Source organism: Hetaerina americana, unplaced genomic scaffold, assembly GCF_022747635.1.
Source record: "Hetaerina americana unplaced genomic scaffold, ioHetAmer1.1.p SCAF_57, whole genome shotgun sequence".
In the NCBI taxonomy this organism is placed as follows: Eukaryota; Metazoa; Arthropoda; class Insecta; order Odonata; family Calopterygidae; genus Hetaerina; species Hetaerina americana.
Window position 1 is genome coordinate 2,440,371 of NW_027287172.1, and position 26,713 is coordinate 2,467,083.

At 36.6% G+C, this 26,713-nt stretch overlaps 1 protein-coding gene across 1 annotated transcript in view; it reads right to left on the reverse strand.

Annotated features, from left to right (window-relative positions):
* Nucleotides 1-11,509: 11,509 nt before the first annotated feature.
* The window catches only part of LOC139694840 (serine protease inhibitor dipetalogastin), a 223,421-nt gene continuing 208,217 nt past the window's right edge, over nt 11,510-26,713 (reverse strand). The window contains exons 4-10 of the mRNA XM_071593360.1: nt 19,456-19,617; nt 18,797-18,940; nt 15,517-15,690; nt 14,288-14,458; nt 13,747-13,875; nt 13,384-13,560; nt 11,510-12,321 (exon numbers count right to left, since the gene is read on the reverse strand). Of these exons, the coding sequence (XP_071449461.1) occupies nt 12,084-12,321; nt 13,384-13,560; nt 13,747-13,875; nt 14,288-14,458; nt 15,517-15,690; nt 18,797-18,940; nt 19,456-19,617 (1,195 nt within the window). The 3' untranslated portion in view covers nt 11,510-12,083. The remainder of the gene's footprint in view (nt 12,322-13,383; nt 13,561-13,746; nt 13,876-14,287; nt 14,459-15,516; nt 15,691-18,796; nt 18,941-19,455; nt 19,618-26,713) is intronic.

Here is a 26,713-nt window from a genome sequence, read left to right on the forward strand (position 1 = left end):
TGGTGGCATCGAAATTAAATCCTACGAGAGAGATGACCTCCTCGCATGGGAGAGATGGCATGCACCTAATGGGATATTGAAGCCAAATGTTTAATCGATTCTTCGTTCGATTTATTAATTTTCTTCATGTTTAAAAGTCGAAATAAATCACACTATAGGTCCTAGATTTTGGAGATAAGAGGCGTGGCGACGACATGATCAAAAATCTATCGTGCGCAAAGTGTGTCGAGTTGAATATGCTCTGCGATTGCCACGGTTGACTAACACCCGAAAGCACAGCTGATTGCAGTAACATGCACAATACACATCACATGAGATGACATTTTGAGTGGGTAAAATAACTATGAAGGCACCGAGTGGAATATGATAAGATAACATCATATCTGACTAAGTTTCACAAATACAACATGGTTGTGCATTAAAAGTTATCGACTCATATACTGGTGATACACTGATATAACGACACGACCTTTTCACGATAAGGCAAATAATACGTTTGAAGGCTTTCATCCGGCAACTCAGCTGTATTGTTCAGATGAACCTGAAGAGGTAGCTCAACATCCGAGACGGTTACGTCACGAGAGCTCTTGGTGATGCGGATACAACAGCTGTGAAATGCACCATAGCGGTGGTAAAAACGTAACACCCAGCATATTTAACATTGAGAAGATGAAAGAAATTCACGACCACATTTAATCTCCATGTGAACGACAAACGACTTGTGCACTTATGATAAACCACTCTCCGTGAATTTCAGCAACATAAGATAAATTAGAAACGGCCACAGTCACCGAAAGAAAAAACGTTTCCCATATTTTTCTTAAATTCCTACGGTTCAAAAAAGAACTCCCCGTGAAAATTTGCCCCCGTGCGGCTTATCTCACGCTGTTAACTTAATTGTAATCTTATAAAACGATCAATAAAACACTCCTTTCGAGTTTAAAAAATCATAAAATAGTCACTATAATTTACGGATAACGAAAACATACAAAGCATTCAACAAATTTGTTCCAGAATCAGTCACAGAGAGATCAAGTCAATTGCCGAGACCAAGATGATTAGAGGCAAACGAAAGAGGGCAGTTCTCCATTCATGGTTTAAAGTTCGCCGAGGCCTATTGGATCGACCCATATCGTATCTAGGGCATTTGGGGTTATTCGGTAGATCCGTAATTAGAGTATAGGTTTGGTCACTCTTAAAATGCAAAACACAGAAAATAAACCTGGAGTAATATTCAGCAGCATCATCATCTTCTGAAAAAACTGGGGCAATGAATAAATCAAAGAGCATCCTAAGAAGAGAATACATGTGCTTGGCTCATATTCACACCGTGCTAATATATAAAGATAAATCAACGTATTCAACACTTACCAATTCCAGAAAGTCTTAAATTACTTGAGTTCCCGTTCTCACCACCTGTAAAGAATTAGGTTAATGATCACTGAAAGATACTGGACCACAGCATCAAACGTCAATATCGGGAAAACGTGTTAGTGATGATTCCTCCATCGTCCAAAAAAATATCTAAATTTATAATATTCAGAAGTAATAATAAATAACATTAAATAACATTTCATCCCTTCAATTAAAGCTGTGTATCTCATCGATCTAACGGGTTCAAATTTTGATACGATATGAAAATAAGAAAAGCGGATCTTACCTCGTCGATCACGGAATCCACGTCACGATTTTTCCACTCATACAATAAATATTTTCACTCAGTACAGCTGTATTTGTCATAAAATAAAATCACAAAATGTCGCAAACGACAATGGGAAAACGATTTTCTTATGTCAAACTTCAAGTAACGCCTACTTCGGTGAGAAATCCAACTATCAACGCCGTCTCACAGTCAAGCCAACGCACTCTAGTGGAGTATTTCAGCACTTAGGCCTGGTGCTTTAGGCGCGCCAATTTGAATGATTTGAAAACGTTTCCAAATTATATTTTCAAGTATTTCGCCCAAATAATTGCAATGGGGTGAAGAGCCCATGTGAATGAGGTTACGCAATTTGATACCAGTATAGAATGATTTCCTGAGGAGATAACATAAGAGTACCTTTTTAGTCAAACTATAGCGATAATAGCTTTATTGGTGGCTCTTCCGGGTCTCCGCCAAGAACTTTAAAGATACTTCATTTTAATCTAATATTCATATGCATTACTGAGCTGCCATTAAAGAACGGTGTAATTGAATTCCAAGATTTTCTATGGGCACTATGCAGTATATTGTATTAATATTCAATAAGATGCTAAATCTAGAACGAAATCAGCCTAGAATCAGTAAGGAAGAGGGTGTCGGTTATTTCCATATCATTAAGACGGAATATATTTAGTTATCTCGATTCATTTGATCTAAAACGACGTGAAAATTATTAAAAATTAATTTTTCGTCTGACCGCTTAAAAATTTAATTTTATTTCCCATGTTTCTTTGACTATGCTGTCTCTTTCTTCAGGTTAGCAGTGAAGGAGAAGTAGCATTAGTGTTAGAAATAAGTTCATTTGATTCTCGTTTGATTTTAAAATCTTGAAGCCTCCTTTCTCATGTTACTTTAAACATTATAGAATTGATAAAAGGCAGCTTGGGTAGGCATAAACCCTATCCTTATAATTACTCAAGGATTTTAGGAAAAACGACCGAGGATGAGTTTTTTTTGTTAAAGCCATCAAAATTGTGGGAATAGGGGTTGGCTATAATGATTCACTAATTTTAATTCCTTCCCGAAAAAGAGTAAAAACTAAATAATCTAAATGTAGCTGTCAAATAAATTTCGAATGCTACAAAAGGACTCAGAATTATTTGCAGAAGGTCAGATAAAAGGGAAAACGATTACTAATGTGTGGATGAGTTTAAGTCAAGGCTAAAGAGACGAGCGCGAGAAGTAATATTAAGAACATTGATAAAAAAGAATTTTTTTAAACTCTGCAGGACTCCTTTGCCTGCAACATGGTCTCTGAGAATACGTCCGGCAGAATGGAACGAACAAAATTAAGGAACGTATTGTACAACGTGTGAGATGATGGGAGGAATGGGAATCTTAGTAGAAACCTGTGTATGAATCAGAATGTGCAAGTCAAGTTTGTGGATAGAGGACCGAGATCGCAGTTTTATAAAGGGGAGGGAAAGATTACTAATCCATTCTTTTTATGGTATTTATTGAGAATTTGGTGAGAGAGGCATGAGAAGAGTTGGACGTTAACATGAAGGGGTAGGCTGGTGCGGCCATTTAGAATTCCTTAAAATAAAGTTTTTATTAGTCAGTGAGCCAAGGGATTACAGTCATTGTGAGGTATGGGATGAAGATGAATGATAAGAAATATGAAGTAACTATGTTTTGAAGAAGTAGAAAGAGTAATCAAAGGAAAAGAAAATAAATTACATAAGGTTCACAGCTCAAGAATATTAACAGTATTTTCATCGAAAAAAATTGTTCAAACAAAAAATTATATGCACACCATCATGCAAACTTACAGGGCATTTTTTTAAGAATTGAAGAAGAGAATAGAAGATGCATGAAAGTAGAACATGAAAAAATACACGCACACACATATGTACGCACATACATGCACATCTACGTAAGAGAAAGTAGCATATGCAAGGAGAAAATTGACGACGTGGGTTAAGAATAAAGACGTGAAGAAAAAGGAAAGTAAAATATTTGGCATGACGTGTTATGCACTATATGTCCTACAATGGATCATTGAGGAAATTTGAGTGAATATTAAAGGTTTTGATTTGCCATCATGAATAAGGACGGGGGAAATTAAATAGACGGAAATGAAGATCAGGGAAGAAGTGATGTAGATCTACAGGTAAAACTGTCAAACGAGAAGAGAGAAAAAGGCTGCTGGGTAAATTCTTAGAAAGCAATAAAATTGGATTTATGATATATCGAGACTGGCGAGAATGCTGAAAGAGCCACGATGGAAAAGAAAAATTTCTGGAAAGTGAGGAAGGAGGTGAAGACGTGTCTGGCAGACTGTGCGGAAGTCCTTGAGAAGGCATTTGAGCGCAGTATAATAGTTTGCAAAACAGTTTGATATTTAACTATTATCGGTGAGTAATCCATAAAAATTGGAACGTTTCAATCTATTTGCTTCCCTAAGGACATCAACGGAATTCATAGAGAAAAGCATCAGCCCAGACTACGACGGTGTAGTTTAACAAGGGCAATATAAGTACGTTACTAGGGGCCAGAGTTTCTTGTAACCTCCACTGCACTGAATCTAAAACAGAACAAAACAAGGTTGGTGCATGTTTTTCGGCCTTTGGCCCATTTATAGATTCGAAAAAAATAATGCTGATCAAATAACTCTTGCAGTAGTGTTTTTGGCACAGGTTCACACAAAAGTTTCTCCTTTAAAATGATTCCCAAAATATTTTAAGAACGACAGTCATCCAAAAAACAGAGAATTTAATAATAATTAAAAATTGAGTCCTCTCGCAAAATACATTTAGTTAATTACCTAAGCGTGGAAATTGATGCAGCCATGCTGCTTTTGGGTGAGGCATTGAAAGAAAAACATTTCGTGTTTGATGCCTATCTTCCAGGATGGAATAATCGGTTCGCGTGTTTTTGGGCGAACTAGAGAGGCGAGGGGAAATCGAACGAAATTCCCTGATTTGGTTTTAAGCATATCTGGAACCTGTAGACCATTACAGTGCTTTGGTTGAGTAGAAATTCAACCCTATGCCTCTCAACCTTTAACAACTTCGATGATATGCTAGTATGCACAATCAACAGTCTCAGTTCTATACCTTATTGGCCCTATAAATGCACGCCCCTTGTCATGACTCATTTCGTTTTGTTACCTACTGTTGAAAAACTCCCGCGATTACAGTTCACTACTGAGAAATATTATCAGCAAACTGTATTCTCTTCCGAGATGAAGTCTTAAATAAAAAAACTCATTTAATAGAAGTTGTAGCTGCAGCTGATAGAATTGATGCTTTTGGTGAATCCATGCAGAGATCGCGAATGAGACGGAAGTGAGGCATACGATGCCAAATGGGAAGGAAAATTTTCCATAATAATAATTCCATATTCAGTCATTAGCTTTTATAAGGAAAATGAATGTGATCTACACAGGCAATTAGGGTAATTAGAGAGAAAAAATTGAATTTCCGAAGCCTCTTTGTCTCAACCAATTTTATTTTCGCGTTGTACTTGGTTCTGAAATTCTATTTGCGCTATTTTTGTCTTTTTTATTGTTGAATACCCAAGGGAATATTATCATAAAATCGAAAATATTTCTAATGGACTGAAAAGGAATGATTTGGATTCTAACAGTTTGGCCCTGCTGCCACTGGCTTGTTAAATATCTCCGTTGGCAGAGGTAATATTGCTTCTCGAACTCGACGGTAAAAACATTGATGAAAAAATATTCTTTCTCAAAAGCTACAACTTTCAAGTTAACTTGCCAGCCTTGCAGTCACTGCGCTAACCAGCCTTAGCTTCGGTTTTGACAAATCTTTTCCAACCGGAGCATCTTAATAAGAAAAAGCTATTCTGGTTGTCTGCGTGCAAGGATGCCCTATTCAAACGAACATCTGATTATGAAGCTCTAATTATGTGCATTTAACCCGAGTTCCATGAGATCCACCAGAGAATTCTCAAGAATATTCCTTGTGGAATTTTAAATAAACAAGTGATTATCCTAGCTAGTTGGGTTTTTCTTGAAACATATGTGAAAATTGCAATGAATTCCATGGGTTACCCAACTGCTGGTAGAACATTTTTTTTGCAAACAGAGAGTCCCCCTCCTTGCAATGTAAATAAATTAGATGTTGACCTTAATCTTTTCCTCTTTGTGTATATTTGAAATTTTAATTTGACATACTGTACTGTTGAGGGAAAAAAATGATCCGTACTCAATAGTAACCTAATGTAAAGAACAAAATTTTCAATTCTATGGCATTCTAAGTGTCTCCATTCAGAGATACACAAAAAACATCCCTCTTCTGATGGTTTCAGAGCTGCACAAAAGCTGAATCTCAACAACTATACTTATAGACCTCAACACAATTCTCTCAAACTAAATTCTCCTAATTAAGCTGTAACCCTTCTTCAAATATGAAAATCTGCAACAGTGACTGATGATCAAAAATGTGGGCTAGCTCCTTCAATAATCAGCTGACTGTTAGATTAAGTAAGAATGGGGTCAATAGCAAGAACTGGTCTTCAAAAAAAATAAAAAGGAGTGGCATTCCAAATATTATGTTCCATGAGACTAGTTGACCTTATTCAATAAACAGAATATATTTGCATACAGAAACCATCAAGTAGAAGCACTCATGAAATATTCATAGAAATGGTATAAAAAATCTTCCTTGATGGTTTTTTTGATACGATGTTTTTTCTTGTGAGAACTATCAATATTATTTTTCCCATATTTAATGTTTCACTCCTGCAAAGACCATTGCTTTCTCCACCTCCAATGGTTTTCAAATGGGTTACATCTTCAGCTTCACCTACTTCATCTTTTTCGGCATGCATACATTTTGGCTATAGATTTTTTCTTGAATCCCTTTATTATGATCTGAAACTAAATAAATCTTGGGATTTGAAGAGAGGCAGCAATACTTTCCATTCCACCTCTAAGTTTTCTATTGAAACTTTCTATCTTGGAAGGGGGGGAGGACAGTGGATTTAGTGTTTACCAAGTTCTAGCTTCTCAATACATTCTTCAAGAACATTGGTGCACTGAAATCAATGAAACATGAGTAAGGGGAAAGAAAGAATGGTTATGCTATTCAGTTAAAATAATTATTATGTTGCTAAAAATGTAAATTTCATCCTGGAAATTTAGAAGAATTTTCTTTTCAACTTGCAGAAAACTTTTTTCTTATGGGTATGCAGTTCTGCACCTTCCATCAGTGCAACATTTAGTATGAAAAATTGATGAGTTCAAGGGAGACAAAACAGAAGATTTTACTTTTACAAAAGAGTTCCTTTATTAGCAATGGTTTCACTCTTTGTACATGTTTATGTGTAAATACAATTAACTAATATTTATTGGTGAATCTTTGTTATGGAAAGTGCATCAATTTTTTAATGCTAATACTCCCATAATTGTATTGAGTCCAGTGATTCTGAATTGAGTTCAGTGACAGTGATTCTACTTTTGTTCATTCTGAATCATCTTGATGGCCTGAGTTGCCTTTGTGAGCTCATTTTGGCTGGTGATTATATTTTTAGCACTGAACCACCAGACAATGCAGTAGACTGCATACTTAAAAAAATGTCTGTTCCTGAGCCATATAGTATCCTTTGCCTTGAAATACTCTTCGGCGAAGTTCATCCAAAACCCTCATGCACCCCATAGCCACCATTTTTGGTTGGCCTTTGTTCTTATCCTGGCACATCCAAGACTAAACTCCACCTACACAACTTAAACTCAACCATCATGCTCTCAGTTACACAAGTTACAATCTCTTAGAATACCAATTTTTGCATGAACTCAGGTCAATTGAAGAGACACTGACACATATATACTTACATGTATCCTAGCCTTATCACTCTGAAATAAGCTTACACCCTTATTGCCAGGCATGCAGTCATTCATTAATTAGGTCATTAATATTTAGGCTCTCTTTCCCTATTCCAATAAAAACTAGTATCCCTTTTGAAGGGTCTAAATGAATAGGCTTATTTTGCACATGCTCCAACAATTTTATCATTGGTATTCTACCATTTTGGATAGGTTTAAGATAGGCACATACTGAACAACAATACATTTATTTTTCTCTCCCAACAAAACACAATCTGACATCTGACACTACACAAACCATTCTTACATTCCGCAAACTTATTTCCTGCCTTCATTCCATCCAACATGTCTATCCCAATCCTAAACCTTCCCCACTCGCCTAGTATTCTCCCATCTATCATAGCCTTCAGCATAAAACTGCCAATCAAAGCGCCCTATTTATCATCTTTCCTGCCTACCTTGGAATTCTCCCAATAATTTTCTCTCTTCACCCTCTATGCCCAGCAATTCCTTGCTTGTTTTCCTTTTTGTCCATTTCAGCTTTTCCATCCTTCTCCTCACCCACACTTGAAAACATCTGACACTACACAAACCATTCTTACATTCCGCAAACTTATTTCCTGCCTTCATTCCATCCAACATGTCTATCCCAATCCTAAACCTTCCCCACTCGCCTAGTATTCTCCCATCTATCATAGCCTTCAGCATAAAACTGCCAATCAAAGCGCCCTATTTATCATCTTTCCTGCCTACCTTGGAATTCTCCCAATAATTTTCTCTCTTCACCCTCTATGCCCAGCAATTCCTTGCTTGTTTTCCTTTTTGTCCATTTCAGCTTTTCCATCCTTCTCCTCACCCACACTTGAAAAGTCTCCATTCCACACCAATCATCTTGCTTCAACGACAGTGTTCCTACACTGTACAAAACCATATTCCATATCAATGTTTTTCTAGGACGTTTCTTAACATTCTTACTCAACATCCCTGCCATCAATTCCCTCCTTTATTGGCTGTTGATTAGTTGCCTATCCCTCCATTTTACTCTCATTTTCTTTAATTCATTCATTAATTCTACCCAGTTACTCTCTTGAATGTCTTCTCGAAATCTAAAAAAAACAAAAAAATACATCCTGATTGTATTCTGTGTTCCTCTCTATTGGTTATCTTGTTCGTGTTATGGTATCATGCATACCACTCCCCTTTCTTAACCCAAACTGATTATAACCATTGCCTTACCTAATCCTTCTTCTTATGCCCCTAATGCTTTGACCATCTTAGTCCCGAACACTATCAAGATACTTAAACTGTTCCGCCAGCTCTAGATTTTGCCCACCTAATTGAATGTTTAATTTAGCCTTCCTCTTCTTCTCCATTTTTTTGTTTACATTGATTCTCATTTCATACTTATCGCATTGATTTTCTAATGCACCTAGCTATGCTTGTAACTCCAAGGCTAACTGACCATAACATAATAAATGCTAGAGTGTATTCGAAATATATGAGAGTACAAAGAATTTGGTGGGGGTCATCTTTTTCAATATCCCTTCCCCTGTCAACTGTTACCGATTGTTTTCTTGCCATCACTTGGCTCACTCAATAATCTCAATGAGCCAACTCTATGGACTTGATGGAAGAGTAAATATCATTGAAGAATTACTATAGTTAATCTAATTAGCTTGATGAGAGTGGGGAATCCCATCTGTTGTATCTCTGAATGTAAGTTATCCTTACTTAAACCATGATAGAGACCTGGTAATAATAATATAACCAGGATCAACTGTAATTTCCTTCCTCTGAACAAAATATTTTGTGATGCACAGTATCAGTACAGTACAGTGTATTTCGAAAACAAGTTGACTCATTATGTCACAATATTTTACTTATAGCAAGTTATCAATTAAGTTGAATTTATTATGAAGGGATGCAATATTCTAGTCAGCAGGACACTGGCTGGTTACCAGCAGGAGGGTCTCGGTTTGATTCCAGCTGATACCTCTGAGTACCATCAGCTTCACCCAAGTTGACTGATTTTTCAAGTACCAGATCTTCCTGAGAAATCACAAGTGGGATATAGAAAGGGAACTGCCCCTCCTACCTGTTTAACAGGGGGAATTTCACTCATAATTGAGCTAATAGTATTAGGTGAGCTCTACCTGTACCTTTAAACTTAATCTTTGGATTCATTAAAACTACAGCTATCAACCTGAAGATTTGGTTGATAGATAAGGGTTAGGCCCATCTAGTACTAAGCCCAATGGTGAGTGAAATTCATGCATCGGGTTAAGAAGGCCAGCCCCTTTCCCTCTGTCATCTATGGTTTCCCAGGAAGATCTGGGACCCAAAAAAATAATACAGCATGGGTGAAGTTGAGAGTGCCCAGAGGTGTCACCCAGAATCAAGCCTTGGCCTTCTGGTCAGCAGAGCAGCGCTTTACCTACTGGACTACCTTGCCCCCTAGGGCTGATTAATGTGGTTTTAATATTATGAAGGATTGAGTTGATATGGGCTATTGGTACAAACCCCAACACTACTCCAACGCTTATAAATTTGTGGACTACTGACAATTCAAAATTATATAATCAATCACTCCACACTATGCAAGTAGATTTATACAGAAACAATGGTTTCTACATGAGTCGATCCCTTACATCAGATACTGGCCCTGTAAATAGTCATGTATTACCTACCAAGTGATTTTATATAATTTTGAATTACAATAGGTATTTCACAAATTTACCATCAGTCTCTCTTTTTATCCTCATTTTTGGGTTTGGTATGCTGAGGTAAAAAAGACCAATTTTTTCTCACCTTAGTCTATAGGTCAGTAGATGAAGATGTAAATAGGCACTTCTGTGTAAATGGAAATGCCCATCAGGGCAATTGCATAGTAAGGATGTCTCATCACAGTATACAGAAAAATCTTGTCAATCCCAGTCAATATTTGTTGGTGGAATTAATTGTACAACACGTGAAGCTTTTTCTAATCCCGACACTTGCATCTTGATAACTGTGTAACAGAATTATAAGCAAAAAAATTTATGAATTATTTCCACTTAAAAGTCTATCTGAAAGTAATGTATAAAGAAATATTTTGCACAGACCTTGATATTATCAAAGATGGACAAAACTTTAAAAACATGAAAATGTAATGGAAATCATCTAATTTTTACTTTTCTTTCCAAATGCTTCAGGGGGTCCCTGATTTTCTTATATCCTGATAATCACTTCTTTGATAATTTTTATTCATCAGTACCCTGGGCCAAGACAGGGCTTGAAATCCTCTCCTAAGGGTTAGCAAATGTGCATATTACCTTCATGAATTCAGGCTTCATTTAATGGAAGTTGTATGTATCCATTAGTTTTATAATAATAGAAGGAACAGCATATTTATCTGTCTAATTTTACAATATGGTACTGAATATATTTACTATTTATATTATGCTATGCCTTCTATTGTTAAAGGGTGTATAAACCATTGCACTAACTAAATGGTAATCATTATGATTGCATTTCAATGTGGGACATATATAAACTAAGAGTACTCCAATTTTCCATGCTTATCTAATATGCACAGAAAATCTACAATTATTGAAACTAAAATTCAATATCAGTAGGAACTGCATCCTTTCTAGGCTTACCAATTTAAAAAGTTGATATTTCCAACGAATGCCCAGAAGTCATGAAAAGCTATATGACATAATTGAATTTAGTGGAAAATGAGTATTAAATAAATATTTTGTATTCAAATGAGGACATTCATTAGGAAAACTGTAATGTCCTTTGTTGATGGCAATTTAATTTGGATCAATATGCAATCCAAAACTGTGGAAATATATTTGTTCTTCTGTTCACTTATGGTCTGGGTTCTTAGGGTAATATGTGAGGTTTTTCCAATCATAAATCATGCTACAAGAAGGAGTTATTAGAATGAATACAAGTTAAATGTCTGTATTGAACAGCATAAAATAATTACAATGTTGCATGATACTGTTCCTTGTAAGGCACACATGGAATGTATTTCGTACATATACATGAATTATTATCACAATTAAATGCTTGTATAAGTACTCTTAATGATAAAAAAATACAGCAATCAACTGACAGTTGATAAAGTCAGGAAAAGAAACAAGCTGAAAAATGGAAAAATATACTTTGCACTTGGCACAAAATATTAATGCAAAAACTCTACCATTATAAAAATGCATGACCTACCTATAATACCTACAATATCAATTAGGGCAGCACACAGCAATTCTTCAAAGTATAAAGTACATATGAAAAAATGAGACATAATAAATAAATACATTTGAACCATGAATACAGTATATCATTGTCAAAAACTGCAGATGTATCAAAAGCTTTTAAAAACATAAATACATACATCATAAATAGACAAAATATTTTGCAAAGTAAGGTGGATTGTCGTGCTTGTACTCCAATTGAGTAAATCTGTCTTGAATTGACATGTATGCCAATTGTTTCAAAGAAAAAAAACTCACATTTCCAAAAAAAATATAAGAATTGCACGGGAATGGCTATCCTCCATGCTAAAATGTCCAAAAGTTTACTGTCACTGGAAATCATTCCATTTTAACGCCTGTAGAGGTAATTCTTAGGATGAGTAATGGGCTGACCACATCGTCCATGATGCTTCTTAGCTACAAGGGATCTTGAGCGGCAGTTTTCAATCTCCAGGAAACAGTCGTTTGAGTAAGTCTTGCCATCGGTGCCACATATCGGATCATAGTGTGGAGAGCAGATGCGCTGGCAACCTCTGAACTGGAAACCAGCTAGACAGCGTTTCATTGGAACCTCAAACACATGCTTCCTGAAAGAGAAATTTGTATTTTGAGGAAAATACACAATATTCTGTAATATCTTGAAAAAGATATGATTAATGCCAAAATTATGATAAAAACCACGAATGAATATTAAATAAGTGCCTCAGTATCCTAATTGAAAAAAAAATATGTGCTTCCACTTCATTAATAAAAAATAAACAACAAATGAAGCATGATGCTGCTTGACCAAAAGATTCACATTATTGATTTAAATCTAGACTGATGGGTGGGCATTGATGGAAAATAAATGATAAAAAATTATCTAAGATAAGCAGATTTATTGGAGGAAGATGACTAATTCTAGAGTATTCTGTTGAAGTCAAAATGTACTGATAATAGAAAATGTCAACAGTGAAACAGCTTCCTATTTATACCACTATTTCATTACCTCCATTCTAATTATAGGTAATTACATAAAATAGGTCTAATCCATTTTCTAACTAAAAATAGTCATATGAAATTTCAGTAGCTTAGAGTATTTCATCTCTAATTAATAAATCAATGTCCTAATTTTATTCTGGATTTTTATCACATGAAAGATTATCAGCTTAAAATAATACATATTTACTAGCAGTTAATTTTGATCAATATCATAGATGCATATATGCAATACCTATTTTGATCATTCATTCCCTGTGGAAACTATGCAAGATTTCAACTAAGGCCAACTTTAATGAAAGTGGACATCAAATTGATTTTCATATAGGTCAGTACCTACAAATGAAGTTTGGAAATTAGGCCCTGGATCATAACACATATGATTGCATTGACAGATAATATCAATAGAGGAAATGAGTAACACACTTAGAATGTCGCTAAATTGTGAGATTGAATGTGTAATATCATCAATAAGAACATAGACCACTCAACTCATTGCAATAAATCATGGTCTAGTTCCCAAGTCTTGACTGTGGAAATTTTTGCTGTTAACATTTAGCAAATTTGCTCTTCTTAAGAATTATGGTGCCCATAAATGAAATGCCCACACCACACTGGCTCTCTTACATACTTGACATGTAAATATCAAATGTTAAACAAAATAGACTCACCCACAGTTCTCTCTTCTCATTTCACATGCATTTCGATAAAATTTATTGTCTGATCCACACACAAAGTTCCTGGATTTGGGGCAGCTTGCCTCACAATGAGCTGTAGTTGGGCAGTGGTGTCTTGCCACAGCAATGACCCTTTGTCCACATGTCTGCTTCCTTAGGTCACACATGGACCTTTAAAAAATAATATATATGAATGCAACATTATTACTCAAAATCCAGATGGGTATCAGGATAACCTCACCTATTTATAGTGTGAATTTGTAAGGGTAAAAAATTTGTTTTCTGAAAATGAATTTATGCATATTTTAAAGATAATGGCATTTGCTTCCATACACTGATTAATTCTTATAGTCATACCTATAAACATTTCCGTTTGATCCACAAATAGGCTCTCCTCCGTCATCTTTGGAACAATCATTTGGGCAGCTGTTGATGTCTTCCACCAAGGAGGTGCAATTCCCCACATGAGCCAATTGGACGCCCTTTCTGTATGTTTAATAACGACACATCAAAATGTATAAGTTTTATAGTATTAAACAATTAATTTAGCAATCTTCTTTAAAATATTTACACAACAGTTCCCTATATCCATAAACTCTTGAGCTAGGTGGGTACAAAATGATACAAAAGCAGTGAGCACAATATTTAAATTTTCAAATATATACTACTGAGCACGTAATGCGTCAACTACACTGCATAAATAGGAATTTCTAATTTTTGTAAGATATATTAACAAAGCAGAGTAACTGTAAAAAGTACACTTTACATCAGGCTGAATTGAAATAGATATCTTATTCAGAATTAAACTGCTTCCATAAAATATCAGGAACAACCTCAAAGTGCTCAGAAATTACTTGCCAAGCACGTTTTAATGAGACATTTAGATGACTGAACTCACAGGCAGGTGGCGATTTGCAGATAGCATTTGTTGTCATAGGTACGACCATCAGTGCCACACACTGGATCATGAGGGCTATTAGAATCACACTTGATTTTACGGCACTTGACAAGCCTTGGGCGGCACTTCTCTAGGTCCACCTTGGTGACCTTCCACTTCATTTGAGTGCTTCTAAAACAATGAAAGAAATTGAAACCGTAAAACAAATGTATTTTGTACAGGTAATTTGTTTCACAAATAAGAAACACAAGCATGAAAAAATTGTGCATACAGATAGTATAATGTACCTATTTTAATTTAAGAGAAAAATCAACAACTATGAAACTTAATTCATTTTCAATTTTCATTGATAATTATGTAGGTGGGTAGAGATATAAGCCACATTATCCAAATCTGGTTTCCTTACTTTGAAAACTTTCTTTACTTTTAAAATCCTAATATTAAGTCAATGTTTGGAGGATGTGTATAAAGCAATGGAAATATAGGAATATTAATCTCCAGAAAAAGTAAAAACGTGTGCATTCTTATATGTTGTAAATTGAATTTGGTGATAGGATAGTTTGAAGAGCCTCAAAAAATCAATCCTCCAAATGATAACTGATGACATGATGTCGGTAAAATTCATTCTAGATATGCAAAACATCAATCTTTGTCCTAACAAACTGTGTTTTTGAAGTGTAGCAAAAGTCCAAAGGATGGTCTCTAATGTTTTATTTCCAAGTACATACATCTTTGAGCATGAGTAGTTTGGGAATAATTATACTTTCCAACAAAATATAAGGAACCAAAATTATCTCACTTGAATATGAGTCAAATGCAACAACATTGCCAAAGTTAGTTTTGAAAATTGCAGGGATCAGGTTTAAAAAGAGGCCCAAGCAAAAATAAATAGATATTTAAGAATTAAAAATGCTTAGAAATCAATTCTGATCAACTGCCTGTAACCTGCAGATAAAGCAGAAACATTTAATTTGTTCTTGCTGTCCTTGTCTGTTGAATATTGATTTAATTAAGACATCCTATTCTAGGTTCAAATATAAGTCAAATAAATACATTTTTGGTATTAAGAAGAAAGATATTTCTCCACATAAACTCGAGAGATATACAGTGATCTCTGATGAAAATCATTGAGCCACCGTATATAATTAAAGATGGAATCTATAGGGGTTGCATTGGAATGGAGGTCACAAATGACAAATAAAACAATAGGTAGTAAAATAAAAATTTACCCGCAGTTCAAGAAAGCAAGTTCGCATTCACTCTGGTATACATTGCCATCAGAACCACAGGTCACTTGGACAGGCTCATCTGGAGGGCATCCAATTGGGCAGGCTCCTGGCCCACCGGTAGCTATTCTCTCATGTGATACACAGTGAGACATAGGAACCTCAAATACATGGCGTCTATAAATAAAAGTATGAAGACAAATGATAAATATCTCAGCATGCATTTCCCATTTGGGCAAAATAATTCACATGGTTCACATAGTAGTTCTCTTTTAAAATTCACATTTCTAAAGCATTCTGATTAATGGGAAGGTTTGAACAAGAAGGTCTCAGGGCGATTATAATCTCAGTTAATAAAAATACAGAACAGGATTTACATTGTAACAAAAATTAATGTAATGCAAATATGCATAATAATAGAGGTACATATACAAACAGAAACACTTCTTATTTTTGAAAATGATAAGCATATGCAACTATTTTGTAGCATAATTTCATCTTTATACAAGCAGGTATAATGAAAGGGATAGCCTATTTGTCACTTCACATTTATAGATGGAAGGAATGATACAGGCTGAGGCACAACAATGAAGATGTCTGAGCAAAAGTACTCAGGTGTTCCAGTCTTACATTCTTTTCTGTTGCCTCTTTTCAATGAAATTCTTGTTTCCTCTAAAAGATGTGGAGTGTTGAATGCTGGATGGATATCTCCTAATCTGGATGGGCCTCTTCTTTTGATTCCATTAGATCCAGCTAATGTAAGGGTTGTCTAGAAAGCCTGGAGAACTACTGGCATTTTGGCCATTCCATGAAAAGCACCCTAATTTTCATCTAAAGCATGAGAATTACCTACAAGTACAATTATTAGTAGATTTCATACTTTGGTGAAAGGATGGACTAACACACACTCTCTTCTTTATTTGTCTGTGAAGTCATTAATTATTTGGGAAAATATGCAGTAGTTAAAAGAACAGGTATGGGGTAATATTGGAGGAAGAAGAAAATTTGTGATAAGGTTAGAAGGAGGGTCAAAGACATCTTTAGGAAATTAAGAATTCATAGCAATAATATACTGTTTATTAATGATTGCAGTCTACCTGGGTAGGGAAGGTTTTGATGCACCAATGTATTATGCACTACTCTGCTTATAAGCCCTAATTAACAAGACATTAAACAACCTAAAACTCCATACCACCTATCACAATAACTCATTCTTTACCTCTGCATGCTCTCTGCCTCCCTTAATTCCATCCGAATTGCCTCTCCTTTGCCTTGGCCCATCTTTCCCAACATTCTCCCCTCTACTAGTCTTCAGTATCCCATTGCCTCAGGGTATCATCAACATTCACTTGCCCAGCCATCTTTAAAGTTGGGGATCAAGATGATGCGGGGGCTAACGTACTGGCTTCCCACCCTGAGGGCCCGGGTTCAAATCCCGGCGGTGTTGAATATTTTTCAGAGGTATCTCGATCCCTACTTGAGGTGCTTTGTGGAGAGCACTTTGAATGAGTACGCCGTCCGTCGGATGGGACGTTAAGCTGCGGACCCCTTGGCGCCTTTCGTAAAGAGTAGGCTAACGCCGACGCCGGGTTTCTCTCCACCCTTCATCCTTTCCTGTCCATCCCCTATGGCGCAAATGACCTCAGCTGTTGGTCGCCTACCCTAAATAGTACTACTGCTCTTTAAAATTCTCCCAACAGCTGTTCCCCTTCCTTTATCATACTTAGAACTTCATCATTTGTTTTCTTTTCCATTACTTTTATTTTTTCCATTTTTCTCAACACTAATGCTTTGAAAGCCACCAATGTATGCCGATCCTCTTCCCTCAACGACCAAGTGTCTGAACTATGTAAAAACTGTAATTCATAATTAAGTTTCACTATTAGTTTCTTTATATGAGATGCCTGTCACCAATTCCTGTGTTTTTGTAAACCCTACTTTACCTCGTACATTCCTATTTTAATGCCTTTAAATGATTTGCCCACCTTCTTCTAAAACACTACTTAAATAGGTGAACTTCTCCACCTATTCTAGTTCATGCTCCCAATTTTAACATTTACCTTAAAAATAGCTAAATGAAGAACTGTTACAGAAATGAATATCTGGTTAATGAACCATGTTGTTGATCAAGTTGAGTCTCTATATTTCAGAATACGTACGTATGGAGTGGATATCCACTATCCACTTCAGCAAAAGGCCATCATATGTTATCAATATGGGTACTTAATCTCTATATTTTTGGATACCTATGATTCTATAAGATAACCATATTTTTGAGTACCTAGCTCTAAACAGGATAACTAGCTCTATACAGGATAACCTGTAAGATAACTATGTGTGTGGAATAAGGGTTATACCTGCTGGAATAGGTGGTATAATTCCATACATCAACAAACTGAATGTGATAAAATTAAGTGAACATTTTCAGCCCATTGGATAATCAACAGTCCCAGTATAATTTCTTCCTCTAGCTGCAATTATCCAAGTGATATGTTTTCAAAATTAGTCAGATGTCCTCAGGGCAAATGGCAAAATTATAGCATGATTGAATATTTTTATTCATTGATTTCCAGCTATTAACCACATAGGTTCAATGTGGCTTATCTAATATCAAGTAACATATCTTCTTTATTTTTTCATTACTTTACTACATGCCATAACACATTCACTAACCACCAAAAATGAACTAAATAACTGAACTGAAAGTATTAACTATGCATTTTTTAGGAAAGAAAGTGGATCCTCCTCCTGAGACTCTAAAACCTATTGCAACTGTAAGAAGAATGCAATTTCAACTTGGCAGAAATCATGGATACCTGCCCCATAAACTGTTTCCATCCATGAACCAAACCCACACAATGAGACAGTCATTGTTGTCCCCTCTCTTAAGATATCTCTCTTGGAAAATGGTTTTCTATGGTATGGAAGAGTTCATAAGGGGAGATAAGCCACGAAAAGCCCAGGAAAAGCTCTGATGTCATTTTCAAATATCTAACACAATTCAAGCCCCAATAGAAAAGAAATAAATATTCATTGGACAATAAAGATTAAATGGAGACAGAAGCTTGACTCTAGGTGAGTTGATTGATACATATCTTCTTGAATTAATCTTTGACACAAAGTACAATAAAATCATACCATTTTCAAAACTCATCGGGCAGCATTCGTATTTGGAAATTCTTCGGAGGTCATATTTGGAAACGCTGTGGATTAGCATTTTTAAGACAACTGACTTTAAAGCAACATTTTAAAATTTGGTTTGAACTGAATCATAAGTACATACCCACAGTTTTTGGCCTTCATTCTGCAAGCATTTGAATAGATTTTTCCATCTGAACCACAGGTGGGTTTGGAGGAACGCCAACATGATTCTCTGCAGTGCCTTGTTGTCTGGCAAAATTTCTTAGATGTTCGAGTGACTCCTTGCCTGTTCAAATGAAAATGTAGGAATAAAATGGTTATCAATTGATATAAGTGAACTAATGGAATGAGGAAGATAGACTTTAACTTTCAGCCATAGCTCAAAAGAGTCCTGATGTATGTTAATTGAAATACCTTATAGCTGCATCTTAAATTAATCAGGGTCATTGGTCATAAATGATACATGTTTTGATTTTTTTTAATACACTAATACTATGTTGACCTTATATGGGCACAAATGGCTGAGGTAACAAGTTTGGATCATAAATTTAATCCTCAAAATTTGATATTTTTACTTTAAATCAATTTTAAAAATTTCTGAGAGTGTGATTTTATTTCTAAACAAATTATATTGCTCTGATTGTATATGTATTTCAATTAATGCATTTCCACACCTTGATCATATGTGGTTTAATCATTAAGGATTTTTCTGGGAAACAAATACCTGCTGCAATTACTTAAGCAGATGAATTTGAGCGAATGCAATGCTTTCCATTTAGGACTGGTGAATTTTGTACCTACCCACAAGTTTTCAATTTCATGTCACAAGTACTGGGGTAGACATTTCCATCTGAGCCACAGATAGGACCATCCCTCGGAGCGTAAGTGCAGGAAACTGGACAATTTTCTCTATGAGCAGATATGTTATTGCACGAGCCCAAATGGGAAAGGGAAAGACCAATCCTGTATAAAGAAAAAAGTGCATATCAGAATGGTTTTCATTCACATAAAACATCATTCTCAAAAAAAGTTAAGTGACTGCAGGTTAAATTATGGGTCATCTGAGGAATTTAAACTACCCTTGTTCAAGTGCATATAGATCTTCAATGTTCATCCTCTTTGGAAAATACCAACAGCATGTGTTTTTAAGAGTAGTTCCCTCAGATTATTATTTGGTAAGTTAATCTGAAAACTATTACACATCATCATGGACCTCTTGGTACAATTATGTACCATAGGAGCACTATTTCAACAACAACAATTCCTTTTATAATTTGTGCTTTCCAGCTTAATTCCATTCAAGCCTTCAAAAATACATCTTTTCCTCCCTCTTCCCAACTTTTCCTCTCTTTTTCCTTCCACCAAAGCTGTCACTCAACATCCTTCAATATCTTGTCCATCCATATTTCCTGGCTCCATCAAATTTACCCTAACAGCTTCCTAGTTATCCCATACATGTCTAATGATTCTTCCCATATATTATTAAATTTATAACTCTGTTCATGGGTGCACCTGTCAAAGAATGAACATTGAGGGTGGTGAGCAACAAATCTTTTTAGTTAATAACATTTTCCTTTTTCCTCTAAGTATGTTGTATCTACCAGAAGATATCCAAATCATTGAAGCAATGGCAAGACTTAGCATAGGAGCATGCCATGATGAAATATAATGGACTTTTATCTCTATGGAAGGAGAAAAGCCACAAGGAAATCACAAAAATAAATTGGATGAGGTCACAAGAAGACCTCTGTTCCACCTGTAACAAACAAAGAAATTTATATGACAGGGTAGCACAAAGCCACCAAGGGGAGCATGACAATTCTTTTGCACTCTAGGTACATATTCCAAGACTAGGAATTTGAGAAGCACACTCTTGCACAATGATAAAATACCTGCAATGACAAGCGACAGTGTTAATGTGCCTTACATATGTAAAAGGAAAAATCAGTCATGAATACATAATAACTCTTCTGTTGTTTTTCTGTACCTGAATAATAGACTATTACTAGGGGAGGCCATAATATTTTCAAAAATGAGTACAAATTTCCTGGCACTGAAAGTACCCAAGCAAACTAAGTCAAGTTGAATGAAGTCAATTGATGAATAAATGCATAAAAGAGATGAGGTGATAGAGCAATTAAAGACAATGAGATCCTGTAATTTTCCTGGTGCAGCATTATTTTAACATGTAGTGGAAATCAATGAAATCATTTCTGAGAGCAAAACGAAAATTGAATTATCTGAACTCCATGCTTGTAGGGATATAAATTAGAACTAGATTTTTGCATGACTGCATTGAATTCATTGAGTAATGTTCGTTAACTGACTTGCATTGTGAGGAACCCTGCCTAATTCTGAACAAATCATTTTTCAAAATATAAACTCTCTCTTTGTTACATGAAGAAAACTTTTACCAATTATAAAAGGTAAGTATGCATATGGGTTTTATTTAATGCATTGAAAAAAATATGAGAAAGTACGAATCTCTAATTACTATAGCTTGGATTTTTTTGATAGAATGAATCTCATCATTGTACTAATCTTTTATAACTAGCAATCACTGATGTCGTTCCATGACAAAGATCAATGGTTCTTCCTCTTTATTCCCACTATGGTAGTGCTTTCATAATAGTGTGTACCAGTATTGAGGAATGCGCTTAAAAAATATTGCATATTTAAGGAGAAGCATTTTCGTCAATTTTTTCTTTTTGTGCAATAGATGCTGCCTCTTAGAGAAAGATGGAATAGCTGTCAATAATCTACCATAAAAATTTTAAAGACCTGATTACGAGTTCAATAGTTTCAGCCTCAACTTTGTGGAAGTTCATTTTAATAAATGAAAAAGAAACACTTTGTTGGTGGATTGGAACAAAGTGTTTCTTTTTCATTTACCTGATTACGATATGTTTTTATCAGCTATTAATGAATGTGAATTAAGCCTCAGGAAGAATGGGTGTGCTAAATGACGAGGAAGAGGCATAAAGAAATGAAATGAATTAATTACGGCTGGTAAACGCATTCCGTTACCTTCCGGGCAACGGAGAAGTGGTCCGATTTTGCGGGAAAACATTGGGTAGAGCAGTAATTATCAGAGTGATAAAGTGTTTCAGGGTGAAAGAAACCTAAGTGGCGATAAACTTTATGGATTTAGGCTTCACATCGTGGAAGTTGTGTACATCCATGGTACTTGTAACTAAAGGAAAACCATACGTACCTGATGATGCCGTATCACGGTGAAACGTATTGGACTACGTTCTTTCTTCTGTTATTACTATCATCACTACTTAAGTGATGCTACTGAGAGAACGGAATTTGAGTTGAAAACTTTTTGTCCCTTTAACGACGATTTCATTCAAAGGACAGGTTACGTGAAAAGACTGTTTGCCTTACTTTTTAATATCAAGAACATGAAAAATATTTTGACTGGTTTTTCATGTCTTCACTGACCTTAGCACCCCGTTTAATCACGTATGATCAACTTTTACGGTACTCATTGGGATCAGCTATAACGGGTTCGTAGCCGAAGCGGCGGTGACATGGTCTGAATGTTGGTCGGAGAGCGAGGAGAGAAAGGTGCGAATGGTTGATTTGAGTGGGAGAGTAACGATCCCGCGAAGGCATAGGCACGGAGCGATTTCGTATTAGCATGATTTTCGCAGCAAGAGGCTGGGTGACCTTCCCTTAGGCGCACCCTCGAATGATTCAAAGATCGGCGGCGATGACTCACGCGGTCGCTGCACGTGAGCTTCCTGCATTTTGTCCAACCATGATTTGGTGAGGGATGCGTCAGGAAGACCTCGCGCTTCATTCTCATTCTTCCCATTCCCCTCGCACGACATCCTCGGAGAACGAAAGCAGCTCTAGAGGTGACCCGCACGGCGGCCATTCCGAAGAAAGCATGACGTTCAGAAGGCGACCGAATTGAAAATTGACGAAGACCCGATGGAGACTTTCATGCCGATGGAGACTTTCATTTTTTGACGAAATTATTCCACCCTTGCGAAATCGATTTATATCAATATTATACATAACTCATGCTGAATCAACGTTAATTGTCAACGCAGCCAAAACGAATTCGGTTCCTCTACATTAGAAAAATTCGTCTCATCTTTCTGGGTCATATGGCCATGAAGAATATAGCTGTGGCATTCTGTTGCTTTATAACAGCCAAAAAATTAGAGTTGTATCAGCAAAAGATAATTTACTCACTTGATGAATAATTCAACTGTTTTTCTCTTCTATCCTTTAGTTCCAGGCAAAAAGAAAACCCATTAAGAGGAGTAGCATGTTGTTTTAAACATTACGAATTCCTTCAGTGCGCAAAAACTGTACTTTCTGTCTCTTAAGAGGTATCATCTTCGTCGCATTAATGCATCTATATTTGTATTCACAAATAGTGCCGATATTTCTTGGCAAGGCATTATCTCATTAGGGAATTCTAGATTCAATGAAATCATTATGCCGGATGTGTTCATGATTTTAATAGAAACCAAGTTTCCAGGATATATACTCCATATGGCACGAAATCTTTAATTAACACTTTTAAGAAGCGCAGAAACGACAAAAATTTTCCCTACTATTATTTCCTCCAGTGAATTTCAAATTAATTCAATATCGTGGTTCATCATAGTTAAAGTGAAATTTTATTTATGGTATCATTTAAGAACCTACGATGATTAATTGATGAATAATATTTATCTTATTGTGAGGCTGGAAGATTTATTAAATATTTTTCATTAAAACTAATTTTTACTAAGATTTTTAAAAAATTCAGTAGTAAGAGAATTGATTTTTTTATCTATACATGTTTTGTTTATAATGAGAAGATTACTACCTTGATCAAAAAGTTCCCGGAATAACCACCGTGTGCCGCTCCCATCGTTCCGATTTGAGTTCTGTTTTTTTTGTTAAATTGGTACATCTGTTGTTGATATTCCCTTTAAATCTTAGTGTCATAACTTGACATTTGCCAAAGTTACGTAGCCAAGAGTACATCTATCTCTGTGTGTGTTGGCGATTTTTTACAATTGCAGAAATGGATTTAAATTTGCAACAACGAACTTGTATTAAATTTTGCGTAAAAAACGGATTTAGTGGCGCACGGACGTTGGAAATGTTGGAAAAGTGTTTCGGCAACGATTCTCTAAAAAAACGGTCGTTTACCAGTGGCACGAGCGGTTCAGAAGTGGTCGTGAGTCAATCGAAGATGATGAACGCAGTGGCAGACCATCGACATCGAAAGTCGGTGAAAAAATTGATAAAGTAAAAGAAATGTTGGTCAATAACCGCAAATTAACCATCAGAGAAATAGCGGAGGACTTGAACATTGCCTATGGATCCGCCCAAGACATTGTGGTTAATGATTTGGGTTTCCGTCGTGTAGCAGCAAAGTTGGTGCCAAAAGACCTCAATTTCATGCAAAAAAGAGACCGTGTTGACGTCGCAAAAGACATGATTTGCGAGGCTGAATCCGATCCCACATTCATCAAAAGGATCATTACTGGAGACGAGACGTGGGTTTATGAGTACGACACGCAATCCAGACATCAGGCAAGTGAATGGCGTTCACCGAATGAGCCGAGACCAAAAAAACCACGTCGTTTTCAGTCAAAAAAGAAGGCAATGCTGACGGTTTTCATGGATTACAACGGTGTAGTGCATCATGAATTTTTGCCAGAAGGCCAGACAGTAAACAAAGAGTATTATTTGGGCGTTATGAGACGTTTGCGTGAAGCAATTCGCCGAAAGAGACCAGAAATGTGGGCAGAAAACTCGTGGATTTTGCACCATGATAACGCACCGTCGCACAGTGCTATCATTATTCGTAATTTTTTGACGAAAAATGCAACAAATACCATCCAACAGCCACCGAATTCACCTGATTTGGCTCCCTGTGACTTCTTTCTGTTCAATCGAGTTAAAAAACCATTACGGGGAACGCGTTTTAGCAGCCGAGAGGAAGTAATGGAAAAATCGCAGGAAGCACTGATGGACATACCGAAAACCGAATATAAAAAATGTTTCGAGGATTGGATCAAGCGCTGGCATAAGTGTGTTGCAGTCGATGGGGATTACTTTGAAGGGGACAATATAGATTTAGATGAATAAACTTGTATTTTTAATTTTCTGAATAAATTCCGGGAAATTTTTGATCAAGGTAGTATTGCGTTTTATTTACATTATTCTAAGAAATAAATTTAATACTTTTATTACTTAGAGCAAAAGTACACAAGAATACCAATGCCTATCAGGCTGGTTAGATAGCCAATGAGATAAAGCCTTGGGGACAGGGGACTCACTTTCTGAGTGAAGTCCTTTAGTACTTTCTCTCCTAGGAATACTGATTAACAAATAAAACTAGAAGTTTGTGAAATTTACAGACTTTAAATAATGGCTCCGGTGGATTTACCCAGATACAAACGCTACAGTTTGAATTTTATCCGTCAGCACACACAATTCATTTGTTAACCCTATACTACATTTTCAATCGTGAACAACAGACCACAACCGCAGAGCGGATCAAATAGTATTTTACCTTTGAACGGTCGTCTGGATTGCAGGCAAACGAAGCAGACATACTGGTGAGGATCTTGATCGAAAGACAAGAGTTGTACCTTACACCTCATGCATCCAAGGTTGTAGGGAGTCAAGGACTTTTACTTCGGGAGTCAAGGCCCCGAAGTCACCGGTTAGAGAACTCAATTTCAAGCATGAAAAATCCCACCGCTGAGTATCTTAGGAGCTACCTGACCCGCATTATTCGGGCATAAAGCGCTGCAGGAGGCGGATATGATGGGGGTTTTGGCGCCAAATCTTTCGTCCATATCCGCCCCCAAGTCACACCCAGAGCAGAAGTCGGGGCCGACTTGTGACGGGGACGTGCGAACCCGACCCACTAAAATATCCCACCATTGGGGACGACGGCGGAGTTACGAAAAAAAATCCGTCATTCCTCTCACCCCAATACCCTGATCATCTCTCTCTCCTGCTCGTGACCGCCAAAGGGTGGGGATGTCGCCCTCGGCGTGTGTCAACGGTCAGCGTAGCACGCGCTATGAATGACGGAGGTGCGGGGGCGGAGGAGGGGGCGACGAGCGCTGGGCGCTAAGCAGCATCGAGGAAGGAGCTTAATTTATGCGGAACCGAGCGTCGGTCGTGCGGTTCGGCACTTGTTGTGGCGCTTGGAGATCGCCGACCTCTCGACGCGGGCAGCGTCCACATCCGCGTCGTTCGCCGGGCGATTTTCAACACGGCGTCCGCTGCGCTGATTTTTTTTAAGATGGGGATTGAGGTGATATCAATGAGGTCTAGATTCTATCTCTACTCACGGTACGTTCAACATTTGAAAATATATAATCATTACACAGTCCAACAACGGCGATAAAGTTCGAATGGTCACACATGTGCGGCCATCGGAGATTAATTCTCATTACTGGGCTTTGTATTGATAAGGTCATAGCAGTTCAGTCCTCCATATCAATAATTATTATACATTCAAAATAACCGAAATTCAGCAACTAACCGGATTATTGTGTTGAAAATACATGTTAGGAAAATATTATGCATTAAACGCTCACTGAATTAACTAATCTTTAATCGAAAAGTTGAATTATTTGAAGATAACTAATAAATTAAACCAAAATCAAACTTAAATGTGCGATCCAAAATTGGCTTCATAAAATCAGATGTTGGCGTCTTTTGGAAGACTTTTGCCCTCGTTAATTCAAATCAGCACATTCCAGCCTTGATCCTCACCGAGACATCCATCATTCTGTCACTATGTGTTTACCTCCTCTCCTCTATCCATGGTATTTAGGTCCTGGATTTCGCCTTTTCTCATGGCCAATGATCGTGATGTCCAAATACTTCAGCAATAATGACAGAGAGAGAACTATAAGGGCACATATGAGAAAGTTTGAATCTGCATGGGTGCCACAACTCGTGCATGACGTAGAGGTGAAAGGAGGATGTGGAGATAAATCCGCAGGCATAGTATGGATAAATGATACGGAAACAATATGGAATATATCTGCCGATTAGTGGACTAGACAAGAAAGAC